Source organism: Lacerta agilis, chromosome 13 (genome assembly GCF_009819535.1).
Source record: "Lacerta agilis isolate rLacAgi1 chromosome 13, rLacAgi1.pri, whole genome shotgun sequence".
NCBI lineage: Eukaryota > Metazoa > Chordata > Lepidosauria > Squamata > Lacertidae > Lacerta > Lacerta agilis.
Window position 1 is genome coordinate 29,217,243 of NC_046324.1, and position 16,419 is coordinate 29,233,661.

Below are 16,419 nucleotides of genomic sequence, written 5' to 3' on the forward strand. Positions count from 1 at the left end.
AGGAGAAGGGAACAGTTTCTTGAAGGGAACAGCTTATCCCTGAGTGCCTTCTGCCAAAAAAAAATCTAGCTGATGCACACGGCCCTTACCTGCCCTTCCCCAACATATAGTACTGCAATCTTGTGGGTATCGTAGGGGGGGATCTGATCCAGCAGCTGAACTGATCTCTCAAACGTCTAAGAATCAAAATATAAATGAGGAAAGCTTTAGAACGGCAAGCATGGTCAAAGCCACCTTGGCACCTTTTATGAAAAGGGAGGGGGGGCTGGCCGGGTATTGGAAGGGGGGTTAGCAAAGTGGTTAGAGGGTACGTGGGGTTGGCAAACAGAGTAAGCATGGGCAGCAGCCCCTACTATTTATAATATTTAAAATGACGTGCTCAAACCTACCTCGTTTGGCAACAGGAGGGGCTTGTTGGATTCATCACCAAAGAAAGGAGAGTGATACAACTGCAGGAACACAAAGCTAAGGAGAAAACATTAAAATAGATTTAATTCCATTATCTCTCAAGGTTTCAGCTCAATCTAAGCATGTAGAACTCTCCACTGCTACAAACAGCAATAGCCAAGCGTACACGTGAGCCCCGCCAAAAGCAACTGGACAAATTCAGACATGAAGTGGTGGGATCAAGTGAAAAGGCCAGCCTTCTGCTTCAAGCACTAGCCAGCTAAATGCTCCCAGGACACTAAGAAGCAGGGCCATTCATGTTGCTTAATACCTGGCAGTCACTCTCCTCTCTCTGTACCCGGGTCAGGTTTGACCCGGGAATGGAGTTGTGGCTGGTGGTGTTGGTGTCTGTCTCTGCAGCTCCCTCGTGCACTGGAGCCAGGCTCCGATGAGGGAGCCTGTCGTGGGAGTGCCTGGTCACAACCCCTTAGAAAAACGTGCCTGGGGCCATGGCCCCCTCAGCCCCCCAACCCGCTACACCCCTCAGGGTAGGGGGCACTGGGGCTTTGTTTATGGGACCAAGGAGGTGAGGGCCCAAAAACGTTTGAGACCCACTGATCTGGACACCGAATCTGTCTATGATGTGTCACCGAGCCCTGGTCAGGAAGAAAAATGAAAGAGTATTCCCTTGTCTGATGCAGCCTCTTCACATGTACAATTCACTCACCTTGGGTTGATTCCTGGCACTTTCTCCGCATTGGAAGCTGCTGCGCGGCCCTTGAAGGGGTCCCTCTCAATCCTCTTGCCCCTCCTCGAGGGTGCTGAATCAGAGATCGTGTACCCTCGGGGGCGGTGGCCCGTTGGGGAGCGCGGAGAAGAGAGAGGGGCACTGCAGCCCACCTTGGGCGCCCCAGGGGGGCGGTCATCTTCCCCTCTGCCCAGCCAGCTCCCGGCTGCCTCCCCTTCCAAGTGTCCCGACTGAGACTTGGACTTCCCGTCACTGCTCAGCTTCCCAGGCGGCTCTTCGCTGCCGGCATCCTTGAGGACTTCCTGGAGGGTCTGAAGCTCCGGAGACGAGCTGGACTTGCTGAGGGGCTGGGAAGGCTGGAAAGAGAGTGCCTCAAACTCGCGGCTGTCTTCCAAGTTCCGGGCTCTTTCGATGGGGATGCCCATGGGGGCCAAATCATCTGGTTTCAGAACTTTCTCTTCTTGACTGGATGTTGATGAGGACTACAAAGCCAGGGGGCAGAGCAAGGGGAGAAGGGAGTAGGTCATTGAAAGGTAACTTTAGAGAAGATGACCCTTGACAGCAACCCATCTGGCCAAGCAGGGACTGGGAAGCTAGACCTTTTCTGCGGGATTCAAGTTACAAGAAAGGAGATTCCAACTAAACATCAGGAAGCGCTTTCTGACAGTAAGAGCTGTTGGACAGTGGAATGGTCTCCCTTGGGAGGTTGTGCACTCTCCTTCCTTGGAGGTTTTCAAGCAGAGGTTGGATGGTCATCTGCCATGGATGCTTCAACTGAGATTCCTGCATGTCATGGGGTTGGACTAGATGACCCCCAGGGTACCCTCCAACTCTACAACTCTATGATTGTATGGCAGTATGTGGAGAAGAATGCACACTTGGTAGAGGAGAAGGGATGGCCACCCTCAACCCTGTTTCCATTTCCCAAGCAGCCGAGTAAAAAAAAAGGAAGACAGGGGGAGGTTTGGCAACTGGATAGTGTGTCCAGGAGGCCACCAGCTGCCAAGCTCTAATACAGCAGTACCTTGGGCCCTCCAGGTATTGCTGAATTACAACTCCCATCTTCCTTAGACACTGGCTGATGGGAGTTGGAGTTCAGCAACGTCAAAAGGGCCCAAGGTTCCCCATACCTGCTCTAATCATAGGATTGCATCCAACATGCTGTTCTGCTCACGGAAGGGCTGTGGGCTCAGAGGCAGAGCATCTGCTTTGCCTGCAGAAGGTCCCAGGTTCAACTGCCAGTGGCATCTCCAGGGAGGGCTGCGAAAGAACCTAGTCTGAAACCTTGAAGAGCTGCTGCTAGTCAGTGTAGACAATACCAAGCTAGATGAACCAATGGTCTTACTCTGTGTAAGACAGCTTCCTATGCAAAAGACTTTCCCTCTGGAGCGTTTGGGGGGTGGGTGGGAGAGAGGAGAAGAGCAAGTCCTGCTGTGCAAACAGAATTCCACTTGCACAACAATGGATACAACCCCAAAGAGAAGCATCAAAATTTCCCTGAAAGCTTGACTGCAGCCTCAGCCAAAGCCTCTTCATGCTTTGGGCTACAGCCCATCAGTCTAAGCCATTTACATGTGTTTTAAAGTTCTGTCAATTGCGTGTGTGTGTGTGTGTATTCTTTTATGTAAACCGCATAGAGATTTTTCTGTGAATTTGGTCCAATAAACAAGGAAATGAACACCACTTGGAAGCGACCTTGTTGGCAAAGGCTGCCCTGTCGGGTCAAGAATGTTGCATATGAATCTGAAACTCTTAAGCTGAGGGTCCTCAGTTCAAGAACAGCATTAGGCAAAAAGGTTTTTGCATTGTTGCGGGTTGGACTAGATGACCACCGGGATCCCTTCCAACTCTACGATTCAATGAAACTACACTCGTCTTTGACAATAACAGCTAAACCTACACCCCATGCATGTGTGCACACTCACTCACAAAAGGCATATTTATCTGAAGAAAGTTCAAGAATGTCCTATTATGCAAAAACGTCACGTTCTCCCTGGGACATTCCACCCAATGAAAAGTTCTCCCTGACAGGTTTGACTCAAGATCAGGCAAGGGAGCTTACTGACCCGACTATACATCCCGGGGCCTTTGACCACCTTCTCCTCGCTTAGGCCTTGCTCCGGACACACAGCTTCAAAGTCTTCAATCTCTTGAGATTCCAGGCGAGACTCTGCCTCTTTTAAATCCATCTCCGGTGGGCTTCCTTCTTCCAGAACCACGGCAGATTCTGACAAGAAATAAATAGAGGCCAATTACACATGCAGAGATTGTTTCCCCCCCACACACACACACAAACCCAAAAAAACAAACTTAACAAATATATAGTTTTTGGCACACAAAGGAAATTAACAAAACCAGCAAGGAAAGACAAGACCACCACTGCAGCAGCTTGGGGGGATATTGATTGCAGCTTGCAAGATAAAAAAAAAAAGTTATTTCAAAGCAGAAATTCAAGAGTTAGCTGTAAACACACACAAAACACACACACACACACACACCCCAAACAAACGTGCTGATCTGCTAAACTGTCCAAGCCAGAAGACCCCTGCCCAGTTTCCTCTAATGCTTCAGAGTGAAATGGCTGCCGTTTTTTAACCAAGGTTTTTAAGATTTGTTCAAAGAGAGATTCATTCAAAGTGAGAGGCTCCTGCCTGATCCTGAGGACATTTTAACAGCATCTCACCAACACAGCAATCAACGGGGACCTGCAGCAATGCCACATCAGAATTTTACTTGATTTTTTTTTTAAAGCGAGGGTTGGATAATGTTCTGTACATTGCACAAAAACAGCATTGATCCGCTTTGTGCTTATGCTTCTGTTCACTGTAGAACCAAAAGGACCTCTAGACTGCAGCTTTTGCTAACCTGGTGCCCTCCAGATGTGTGGGTGCACTGGTTAGAATGTTGAGACTTTGACTGGAGAGATCAAGGCTTGAATCCCTACCCAGCCATGAAGCTCCCTGAGTGACCTTGGGCCAGTCATAATCTCTTAGCCTAACGTACCTCACAGGGTCGTTGTGAGGATGAAATGGGGTGGAGGAGAACCATGTACACCACTTTGAGATCCTTGGAAGATAAAGATAATATATAAATGTAACTGTTGTTGCTGCTGCTGCTTCAGGCTACAGCTCCCATCAGCCCCAGCGAGCTTGGCTATCCTGGCTAGGGCTGGTAGGCGTTAATAATCCCAAAACATCTGAGGAGCATAAGATTGGCAAAGGCCAAAGTCTTGACTGCAGCCTTCGTGTGAGTGGGCAACAGAAAGACAGACCCCCTGAAATATTTCTTAACCTCCTTGCCTTAATTCAGATAGAATTTTGATTGCTAGAGACTTATTATTTGTGGCTGGGTTGCAGGGTCAACAAACAAAAGAGTTAGGAGGTGGAAGTGAAAGACTCAAAACTGAACAAAAGGCAGGGGTGGAGAAACATTGGCAATTTCAGTTTTTCCTGTTTCTAAGCCGCACCCGAATTGCAACTTTCCTTCTTTCTGTGTTCTATAGCAGAGATAGCCAATGTAGTCCACTCCAGATGTGAGAATGCAAATAATAATAATAATAATAATAATAATAATAATAATAATAATAATAATATTCCTGCCCTTCACCAGCAGGTCCCAGCATGGGTCACAACAATTTGAAATATGAAATAGTTAAAACATATCACAACCACAGGAATAGGATGGGCCCCGAAAACAAAACATCTCAGGTGCCAAAGGCCAGGATAAAGGTATAACAATCCCCAGCTGTTGGTGACGTTGGCTGGGGCTGGTAGGAGTTGGAAGTCCAACACAATTTGGTAGGCAACCACACTGGGCAGCCCTGCCCTACCGTTTGGTGGCCTCCCTATAAAGAGCTTCCCCACCCACCCCAAAACCAAGGCATTATGGAGCTTTCATGGACCAACCGAGGCCATGTCTGGCTTGGACTTGTTTATGCCCATTGGAATTTCCATCCCTGGAGTGCAATGAGATCAGGGACAGACATAAAACATGGAAGGAGTAGATGGTAGCACGAGGAAAGGCAGCCTCTATGAATCACAGTGCTTGTTTCTTTTTATGTCAATACTTGCTCCCCCTCCCTCCCTCTTCTTTCTTGCTTTTCTTTTTTTTATTATTATTATTTTATTTAAAAAAAACCTCCTTTAAAGATATGCAAGTATACCTGCCCAGGAAATGCTCCTGTGCAACTTTTCTTGAGAACTGGTCAGGTACATGGAAGAGAAAGAGGCCACTGTGAAGGGAAAACCAAGGGGGGGAATGACATCAAAAAGGAAGGAGAGAGAGAGAGAGGAAGAGACTCTAAGGAGAAAATAAATAAAATTAAAGCACTGAGTTTTAACACATAATCGGAAAGAGAGTCAGCTTCAACAAAATACATGGGAGAAAATAACAGGGTAGGGAAGTGTGAGAGCACTTAGAAGAGGTGTAGCCAAGGCTGAGCCTTCGGGGGCTGAGGACTCCAAAACCCATCACACCCTGCAACATAGCTTGGGATGATGGTGATAATTTTAATTTATTACCCGGCCATTTTAGACCAGAATACTCATCAGCCATGGTGGCTGGGAATGATGGGAGTTATAGTCCCAAACATCTGGTGGGCACCACGTTGCCAAAGGCTGTGTTACAGAGGAGCTTCTTCCTCCTCCTCCCCCTCCCCCAAACGAGGATGGAGTCATCCAACATAGTGCAATGCAGCAGATGGTCCTCCTTCGCAATTCTCAACGAAAAGGGCAAGAACTTCAAAAGGGCTTGCAGAGAACTTCACAGTGGACTTTGCCCTGCGTTACTATTTTAATTCATACAAATATTTATATACCGCTAATTCATAAAACAAAAACCAGAGCAATGTACAGCAAATGTACCGTACATAAAACCGTGTGTGTGTGTGTGTGTGTGTGTGTGTGTGTGTGTTAAAATAAGAAATCAGTTAACTATTGTGAAAAGATGTATTCTAAACTGCCCAAATAAGGCCTGGCAGAATGGGAAAGTTTTCAGAGGTGTTTAAAAGCTGGAACAGTCTCCACAGACACAATACTGGGTCAATGGCACAAAAGGTTCAGTTCCTTGTCAAAGGAGCTTCACCAACTTGGGAAATGGCCAGTGATGCTCCTGCAATGATCTCAGTGATTGAGCTGGGGTGGAAGGGATCAGGAGGTCCCCGAGGCACCCTGAATAATAATAATAATAATAATATTTATTATTTGTACCCCGCCCATCTGGCTGGATTTCCCCAGCCACTCTGGGCGGCTTCCAACAGAAACCAAATACAACAATATCAAACATTAAAAACTTCCCTAAAAAGGGCTGCCTTCAGGTTTTTTCTGAATGTCAGGTAGTTGTTTATTTCCCTGACCTGTGATGGGAGGGCGTTCCACAGGGCGGGCGCCACTACCGAGAAGGCCCTCTGCCTGGTTCCCTGTAGTTTTGCTTCTCGCAGTGAGGGAACAGACAGAAGGCCCTCGGCGCTGGATCTCAGTGTCCGGGCTGAATGATGGGGGTGGAGACGCTCCTTCAGGTATACAGGACCGAGGCCGTTTAGGGCTTTAAAGGTCAGCACCAACACTTTGAATTGTGCTCGGAAACGTACTGGGAGCCAATGCAGATCTCTCAGGACCAGTGTTATGTGGTCTCGGCGGCCACTCCCAGTCACCAGTCTAGCTGCCGCATTTTGGATTAATTGCAGTTTCCGGGTCACCTTCAAAGGCAGCCCCACATAGAGCGCATTGCAGTAGTCCAAGCGGGAGATAACCAGAGCATGCACCACTTTGGTGAGACAGTCCGCGGGCAGGTAGGGTCTCAGCCTGCGTACCAGGTGGAGCTGGTAGACAGCTGCCCTGGATACAGAATTAACCTGCGCTTCCATGGACAGCTGTGAGTCCAAAATGACTCCCAGGCTGCGCACCTGGTCCTTCAGGGGCACAGTTACCCCATTCAGGACCAGGGAATCCTCCACACCTGCCCTCCTCCTGTCCCCCAAGAACAGTACTTCTGTCTTGTCAGGATTCAACCTCAATCTGTTAGCCGCCATCCATCCTCCAACCGCCTCCAGGCACTCACACAGGACCTTCACGGCCTTCACTGGTTCTGATTTGAAAGAGAGGTAGAGCTGGGTATCATCCGCATACTGATGAACACCCAGCCCAAACCCCCTGATGATCTCTCCCAGCGGCTTCATATAGATATTAAAAAGCATGGGGGAGAGGACAGAACCCTGAGGCACCCCACAAGTGAGAGCCCAGGGGTCTGAACACTCATCCCCCACCACCACTTTCTGAACACGGCCCAGGAGGAAGGAGCGGAACCACTGTATAACAGTGCCTCCAGCTCCCAACCCCTCTAGCCGGTCTAGAAGGATGTTATGGTCGATGGTGTCAAAGGCCGCTGAGAGATCCAGCAGAACTAGGAAACAGCTCTCACCTTTGTCCCTAGCCCGCCGGAGATCATCGACCAGCGCGACCAAGGCGGTTTCAGTCCCATGGTGAGGCCTGAATCCCGATTGGAAGGGATCCAAATGGTTCCGATTGGAAGGGATCCTGAAACTAAGTTGTTCTGGGCTTTGTAAATCAGTCAATGAGAGAAGGGAGGGAGAAACATCCAGATAACCCACACTGAATACTGGACAATGGAATGGTTAAGAAGAGGCGGCTTATCCAAGTAGGTATGGTTCAGGAAGTCAGGAAAAGGAGGTAGGAGATTAGTCACTTATCCCCCAAACCCTCCCTGTCCCTAAACTAAAACACAACCCAAAGGGGGACCACCAGCACTTCCATCACTGCAGCGGTTCAGCCTTAAAACACCAGGAAAAAGAAAAGCTCACAGCTCCCAGGTTCTTGCAACTTAAAATTTCCTGGCAAATGGGCATCTGAACACTACTACTTTCTTTCTTTTTTACACCGCACTTTAGATGCTGTTGATTACACCTGAATTTAAACTGGTCTGTGACTGAAATAATAAATTTACCTGAATTTAGAGTTGTCTCCAACTAAGCCCTACTCAGAGTAGACCCCCTGAAATGAATTTACAAACAGGAGTCATGGCCTTTGATTTCAATGCATCTGCTCTGAGTAGGATTAACACTGCATATAACCCACTATGCTGGAAGGGTTTAAATGCCAGGAGGCATGCATGTTCTCTGTTCTTGAGATCCGTCCTGCACAGGTGTAAAATTTGGGAGAGCAGTTTTCCCCAACCTGATGCCTTCCAGGTTGGCCAGTAGTGTGTGGTACAGTGCACAATATTTAGAATCTGGGCGTTAACTGTATTTTCATCTAAAAACAGAAACAAACCCAACAGCAGCCTCATTTACTGTCATCGGGGCTATTCAGATTAGCTGGAAAGTGAGTGGGTAGAAACAGAGGGGGTGGGGCTGGAAAGTGAGTAGGTGGGACACTGTTCGTGTGGGCAGGGCTGCAGCAGAGCTGTGTGCAATGCTGCAATTCCAAAGGAGAATGGAAAAGATGCAGGATATGCAGCTGCCTGCAGGATAAACAAATAAAAAAGAAACAAGATTCTAGTCCCTGTGGTTGTGTAATATGTGCTTGTGGGGGCAATGCCTGAAGTCAGAGCAACTGCAGGAAACATTCCCAGTTTTATCAGGGCTCTTGCACAGATCTGTGCCTTTCTCCCCATGATGAGCAGAAACAAAATTACACACACAAAAAGATCACAGAAAAAAATTATGCAAAAAGAAAAAAAAGAAACCATGCATACTAATTTGCATAATTTAGCCAGGTTACAGAATCTGAGCTACTCTGGCACAGAACATTGGTGTTTGAAATAAACACAGACCTGAGCAGCAAGGGAATTCTCCATCCCCCCTTCTTGCTGCAGACCATTGTTTCAGAGCAAGGGAGCTTTAACAGAGAAGTCCTCCACCCAGTCTGCCCTGACAACTTCTGGAAGGAGACCTAGACTCATGAGTGAAACATGCATTGTTCAAAACACTCTTTGGCTAAGGCTGCCTCAGCAGAAGCACAGGTTCTGCTGTTTAGTGAATTGGGCAGTGTGCTTCTTTCTATGACTGAATTATATGCACGTAATTAAGATGGATTATTCAGAGTTGTATCCAACTGATATTCAGAACAGACCCACTGAAATTTACAAATCTTTAGTCTAGGGTTGCCATATTTCCAGAAGTAAAAATCCAGACACAAAAAGGATTTTTAGGGAAAGTTGTTGAGCTTTTTATGGGGGGGGGGGGGGTTCCAGGAAAATCCAGACGAATGGTAACCCTACTTTAGTCATGCTGGTGAATTTCAATAGGTCTACTCCACATAGGGATAACATTGGATACAATCCTAAGTATTTATGTTTCTATCCTGCATTTTTTCAGCAAGACCACATTCACAGCATCCATTAAAAGAAATATAATACCACTTTTTAAAAAGTCATTCCCTCAAAGAATCCTCTGGATCCCGTCATGGTGTTCCGTTGCACCAGAAGTGGTTTAGTCCAGTGTTTTTCAACCTTTTTTGGGCAAAGGCACACTTGTTTCATGAAAAAAATCACAAGGCACACCACCATTAGAAAATGTTAAAAAATGTTAAAAAAATTAACTCTGTGCCTATATTGACTATATATAAAGTAATTTTTCAATTTTTCCCACGGCACACCAGGCAACATCTCGCGGCACACTAGTGTGCCGCGGAACAGTGGTTGAAAAACACTGGTTTAGTCATGCTGGCCCCATGACTCGGAAAGCTGTGGACAAACACCTGCTCCCTCGGCCTGAAAGCGAGATGAGTGCCACACCCCATTGTTGCCTTTGGCTGGACTTAACCATCCAGGGGGTCCTTTACCTTTACCTTACCCCATACCGCTTTCCATGAATGGTGTGAATGTGGCTCAAGTGGTCCAAGGCAGCATAATTTATTCAAGAAGCATGATCTAACTTCTATGGAATTATCCCTAATTGATTAAGGCAGCTTTCCCGAACCTGGAGCACTCCAACTGTTTTGGACTACACTTCCCATCAGCCCCTGCTAGCCCCACACATCGCCTGCTGTAACGGTGGCTGGGCTTCAGGCTTCCTTTTAGGAAGGTGAATTGCGCCTCCCGTTCTCCTAAAGCAGAGTGGCTCTGCCATGAAGCACTTTGGGCTGGGAATGGCTGGCTATGGCCTCATCCTCGCACCCTCTCTCCCGGGCCAGCCACCGCGCTGCCTCACCTGTGTTTGAGCGCTGCAGAAAGTACGGCTTGGCAGTCCCCGTTGGCAAGGTGGAGGAAGGGACCGAGAGGGACTTGTACAGGGTGGGGTCACGGTGCTCCTTGAAGCGCTCGGCCGCCATGAGAGCGTTGGAGAGCTCCTGCAGGGGCATGCTGTTGATATCCGAGGAAAACGGGCTCAGGGAGTTCTCCAGGCTCATCAGCCAGCTCGTGTTACCTGGAGTGGTGGGAAGGTGAAGATGCAGAACAAAGCAGAACATGCCACTGAGAAGCCATCCTTTGCACAGCTTTGCCTGGAGAGGGGGGAATCTTCCCCATTAAAAATAAAATAAAATCCCAGTTAATGACTTTCTCCCGGCGGCTCCCAGTCTTGTTTCCCTTTTTTTGTAAATGTCCTGCATGGGTTTAGGGGTCTCATTCCAGGTTGTGCACATCACAAACATCCAGCACAAACATCCTAGGTGAATGGAGAGCTCTGTCTAGAAGACACTGCGGCTGTGCACCAGATTCAAACAATGCCCGGACCCAAACTGGGCTGACCCAGGCTTTGGCCTAATGAGGCCAAAAGAGCTCTGGATCGCCTGGGGGTGAGGGGAGGCAGGCAGCATCTGCAGGATCTGCTTCACCCAGCCTGCAGGAAAGGTGCTGGTGATTCCAGCAGGATTGACCTTTCCACTGATCAACACGTTCCCTTCCCAACACCATGTTTAAAACCTTAATTAAATGCTAGGGATGACATCCCCCAAACTAAATCAATTCAGGCCCCTGGTCCAGGTTGGTCCTAGACTGTCCAGAGTCAGATCAGGGCTGATCCAGAGTTCCAGACTGGATTGGGGGTGCCATGCACAACCCTAAAAGAATCACATAAGAACACAAGAAGCTGCCTTTTGCCAGGTCAGCCTGCAGGTCCCTCCTGCCCTGCGCTGTGGCTTTTCTGTCACTTGCTCCTGATCAGGGAATGCAGGGGGTGAAACCTAGAGCCTTTTGCATGCCTAGCATGTACTCTACCACTGAACTCCAGCCCCTCGTGCCACACTTCCCTGCAGCTACATACAGAGCAGGGGGGAAACAGATAGCAATGGGCAAGTTGGTTTTCACAGGGCTTTGTGCACCGTAACTGATCTTCTCGTTGGGGAATACCTGGTAACTTTTGACGGAATGCTGGAGGTCCCCTACACCAGAGCCATAAGGCATGGTAAGAAGTGCTCTCTCCAAGTGATAATTGCTTTTTAGCATTATAGCAAAACACTTCTCACCAGGCTGATGGAACATCATTGCTTGTCCATGTCACAACATAAACAAAGGGCTGCAACTAGGACACATTCCTGAACGACTCCTATTATAATGCACAGTGTTACATCATTCCTATGATTCTAGGATAAGGCACTGATTAAGCCCTTTACACTCAGCAACATGGAAACGTGTGCACCAACACATGCCATTTTACATATTTGTAAAGGCATATATTTCACCTGGCCTACCTGTTGGTCTCCGCACCAGTATCTCCGCCCAGCCTTGTGTTAGCAGGGGGACGTACGCAGCCAAGTTGGCCTTTTCCTTCTGTAGAGGCCCAGGAACAGCCTTTTCCGCTCGAGCAGCAGTAGGAGCAGGAGAGCTCTGAAATCCTTGGGGCATCGGGGTGGCTGGGAAATGGGAGGTGGAGGTGTCTAACACCCCAACCCGCAAGGCGTGGCCACCTGGATGGCAAAAGGGCATTCGGAGGAAGCAGAGAGGTTAGGAGGATTTTGCAGAGGGGCTGCATATTGGTTCAAAGACGATACAAAAAACATAGGCAGCTATGGAGAATAAACGGAGTTGAACTGTGTGTGCTTAGGAATATAAGAAGCGCCTGCTGGATGAGGCCAGTGGCCCATCTAGTCCAGCCTCCTGTACTCACAGTGTCCAAACAAAAGCCTGCAAGGGAGATATGAACACAAGAGTGCCCATCCCCCCTGGGGCTTCCAGTGATTGTTAATCCCACTCTAGGACTGAAGTATTGATCTAGCAGTGCAAAGATCCTCTGCCTGGGGGATTCTCTCATATCCTAAGCTATTATTATCAGGGCAAGCAATTACCAGTGTGGATCAGAAGGCAGAGACAGACCCTAAAGTAGTTCAGGTGATGTCTTTTATTGGGCGGGGCAAATCTTCCGCACACCTGTGAATTCTCCTTAACACTTCTTCAACAGGAGCTGTATGGAGATTGTGGTGGGCTCCACTGAGGTCAGAATCCATCTCCTGCTGGGTAGAGGCTAAACTAAGATGCACCTCTCCAAACCAGTTTCTATTGACTAAGCACTGAGAACCTAAGAAGAGCCGGCTGAGTAACACCCATGATCCAGGATCGTGCTCTCACAGTGGCCAACCAGATTCCTGTGGGAAACCTGCAAGCAGGATTCAAGCACAAGAGAATGACATCAAGCCCCTGGTTCATTAGCCCCCGAGTAATGAGGCCAAGCCTGGGCCACTGTCCAGCAAACAAGGAGAAGAGGAATTCACAGAGAAACCCCAGAAACTGGAAACAAGTAGGTAGGACTAAGAAGTTGCTTATTAGGACAGAACTCCAGTTATTCTAGGAGAGAGAACTGCTAGGCTGAACAGTCACAATAAGCCAAGCTTTGCTAACCGGGTGCCCTTCAGATGTTTGGGACTACGACTCCCATCAGCCCCTCCCCCAGTCAGCACCATTTTAGAAGACAACTCCAACCACCATTTTAGAAGGCAACTCCTACCAGCTCCAGCCTGCAAGCGCTGGATAATCAACTGAAGGCTATGGATGCATTTACCAGGGATCAGCAGGTCAATATTCCATGGCACCTTCTTCTATATTGCTGCACACTGCCCTGGCATACAGTGTGTGAATTGGAGGCATATGCATATCCTTCAGAGCACCATCAATTTATTTCCACTGGAATACTGGCGCATTATCCCTCTGGGAATCACAAGTGGGGAGAGTGTATCTGTTGCTTGGTGGCTTCCCATTGGGGCATCTGGCCGGCCACTGTGAGAACAGGATGCTGGGATAGATGGGCCCCTTTGGACCTGATCCAGCAGGCTGCTCCTCTGGCGTTCTCAAACCCCGTTTGTCTCAGGAGTAACTACTCTGCAGTAGCTAGGCCTGATCCTGAACAAACAATATAAGCAAGCCTTATGGCTCTAAGCACCTAAATCTTCCATATAGAGAAATCAAGGGAGGTTCCTTACCAGACATCGACCTAACACGGTTGCGGGTTCGAACCACTTGTGGGCCAGCCTGGGACTCAAGCTTGGCTGGAGCTTCTTTGGTCTGCCTCACTTGCAAGGTGTGGTCTGAGCTAGGAATCCAAAGCAGGAACGTCATCAGTCCGCAAAGGAAATAATTTGTCTCCGCTGGTAGATCTTGTGGGGAGGGGCCATAGTTCACTGGCAGAACACCTGCTCTGCATGCAGAAGGCCCAGCAGGCATACCACCATCTCCAATTAAGGGGACCAAGAGACTGGGAAAGGCCAAGACCCTCCAGCGCTGCTATCAACTGAGGTAGATGGGGAAGGGCCCACAGCAGAAAGGGATGAGCACCTGCCTTCCATACAGAAGGTCCCAAGCTCCAGCCCCTGTATCTCCAGGTAGGTCTGAGAATGCCTCCTGCCTGAAACCCTGGAGAGCCCCTGCCAATCAGCGTATACAGTACTGAGCTAGATGGACCAGTGGTCTGACTCAGTAAAAGGCAGCTTCTTCTCCTGTGTAAAGCAGCATAAGGGGGAATCCTCTTGTGGCAGAAGGCGGAGAAGGGTGAGCAAGTGGCCTCCCAGCCCCAGACAGATTTCGAGACCAGGATCTTTGTGCAAAGGGGCCCTTTCCTCCCATTTCCACACCCACCGCTAGTCAAAATTAAAAACTCGGTGAAAGCACCCCACTATAGTTATTTTTTATATGCCTGTTGTCTTTGTCAGGCAAAGGAAGGCAGATCCTGAAGTTGAGGCTCCAGTATTTTGGCCACCTCATGAGAAGAGAAGACTCCCTGGAAAAGACCCTGATGTTGGGAAAGATGGAGGGCACAAGGAGAAGGGGACGGCAGAGGATGAGATGGTTGGACAGTGTTCTTGAAGCGACTGGCATGAGTTTGGCCAAACTGCGGGAGGCAGTGGAGGATAGAGGTGCCTGGCGTGCTCCGGTCCATGGGGTCACGAAGAGTTGGCCACGACTGAACAACAACGTAGTTATTTGCCCCTTCTTCCCTACCCTCAACCCCTGTAATTTTAAGAGTGCCCAGTGTCATTTCCCGTCTCCTTTGCTTTATTATTATTATTTTTAAAATGGGGTGAGAGGTGCATTGGGGCTTACCTTGCCTCTGTGCTGTTCTGTGTCTCTGACAAGTCAAGGCCCAGGAGAGACCTGGTTCCTGTCCCAACGCTTGTTGTAATTGTCACCAGCTTGTTGCCCACCAGCCACGTCTTGGTCCTCCCTCCAGCGAGGAGAAACTCTCCCACCGGAGACCTGGAAGCATCAGGAAGACATGGGCAATGAATTAAAGCAGCTGCTACAACTCCCATCATCCCCAGCCAATATAGCCATGCTCCCATCAGCTCCAGCATCACATGGCGGTGCTGGCTGGGGCGCCTGGGAGCTGTAGTCCAACAAAACATATGACAGGCACCAGGTCGAGGAAGGCTGAAATGAAGGAACTGAAGAACCGCCTTGATGAATCCGGCCAAAGGTCCATCAGGTGAAAGCATTCTCTGCCCACAAAAGAGGACATTCCCCACCACCGGAGAGACATTCCTTCTGATCATGGGGACTCCACATAGCTATCATGGCAAATAAGACAAATTCACTGGTTCCCACATCCAGTCCTTTTAAGGCCATCTAAGCCAGGGCTAGCCAACTTGGTGCCCTCTTGATGGACTACAAATCCCATCATTCCTGGCCACAGACCACACTGGCTGGGGCCTACTGGGAAATAGTCCAAAGCAGCACCAGGATGCAGAGAGGTGACGAAGATCCAGTTCATACTTCATTATAAGGGGCATAATATTTCACGATAAGGAAAGGGCGTATCACATTTTGAGATTCTATTCTGGATCACTGAGAAGCAAGTAAGGAGCCAAAGCAGTTGGCATATAAAACCAACAATAGCCATCCCTGAAAGAGGGCTGGGGACTCGGGCTTTGAGTAAGAACTGCAACCTTTTGGGCACAGCTGTGAAGTTTGAGAAGACGTATCGAGCCATCATGTCGAGGCAGGTCTCCGTCAGCTCCAAGTGGAGATTTTTCAGGCTGTCGTCCGCTTGAGCCATAGAGTTCTCGTCAGCAGATCCCAGGCTGGAACTGGTGATGGAAGTCTGCAGCCGGCTGGAAAAAGGTGGGTCGGACGTTTGCCAAAGCACAATGGACAAGGAAAACCAGTCGTCTCACAATCTCTACAGCATGCAGCAAGCTGGGAGGCAGGGGGGTGGGACACACATACACAAGCTTAGCAGTTTTTTATGGATATCAAACCTTGGAATGTGGCTCCATGAAGGAGACTGACCTGAAATATGGGATCATGTGTCTTCTTAAAATCTAGGAGGGAGAGTAACTAAAGAGGGGCTATTTCATCTACTTGGAGTAGGCTTGCCTGACTCCTCAATTGCTGGGGGCGGGCAGGTTGTAGTTGTATGGCATCTGTGGCAACAGGACCTACTAGGAGGTCACTTATCAGGCTAGGTAGACACAGACCTGGATTCCATTTCAAAGCAGCCCTCCAAGAGACACAGTTGCTGATTATGGGGGCTGTGATCCTAACCCTGCAAATTTTGGAGTAAGCCCCGCTGCATTCAGTAAGACTTACTTCCGAGTAGACACGGTTAGGATTGTGCCAGGTCATTACTGTTATAAACTGACATTCCTTTTTATACTTTGTATGAAACTAACCATGGGATAGCAGGAGGACTAAAGAAATCAGCAGCCCCCAAAGTGAAGGGTACCTGAAAAACAAGGAGCCCCTTGTGGCACCTCAAAGACTAAAAAATATATGATGGCACAAGATTTCATGGACTCAAGGTCACGTCATCAGACACAGCATTCCATGGCTTGAGTCCATGAAAGCTATTATAGCATAAGGTAAATTTGTTCATCTTTAAAAGGTGTCACAAGACACTTTTG

At 48.6% G+C, this 16,419-nt stretch overlaps 1 protein-coding gene across 6 annotated transcripts in view; it reads right to left on the bottom strand.

Moving 5' to 3' along the window:
- Positions 1-16,419, bottom strand: part of TSC2 (TSC complex subunit 2) — a 48,972-nt gene that overhangs the window by 5,823 nt on the left and 26,730 nt on the right. For 4 of the 6 annotated variants that reach the window (XM_033167473.1, XM_033167469.1, XM_033167468.1 and 1 more), the window contains 10 exons: positions 15,463-15,627; positions 14,621-14,773; positions 13,504-13,613; positions 11,782-11,997; positions 10,302-10,517; positions 5,298-5,366; positions 3,202-3,362; positions 1,115-1,617; positions 390-465; positions 90-176 (listed from right to left, as the gene is read on the bottom strand). In XM_033167473.1, the coding sequence (XP_033023364.1) occupies positions 90-176; positions 390-465; positions 1,115-1,617; positions 3,202-3,362; positions 5,298-5,366; positions 10,302-10,517; positions 11,782-11,997; positions 13,504-13,613; positions 14,621-14,773; positions 15,463-15,627 (1,756 nt within the window). The remainder of the gene's footprint in view (positions 1-89; positions 177-389; positions 466-1,114; positions 1,618-3,201; positions 3,363-5,297; positions 5,367-10,301; positions 10,518-11,781; positions 11,998-13,503; positions 13,614-14,620; positions 14,774-15,462; positions 15,628-16,419) is intronic. The other 2 variants (XM_033167471.1, XM_033167470.1) reach the window with 1 other exon arrangement.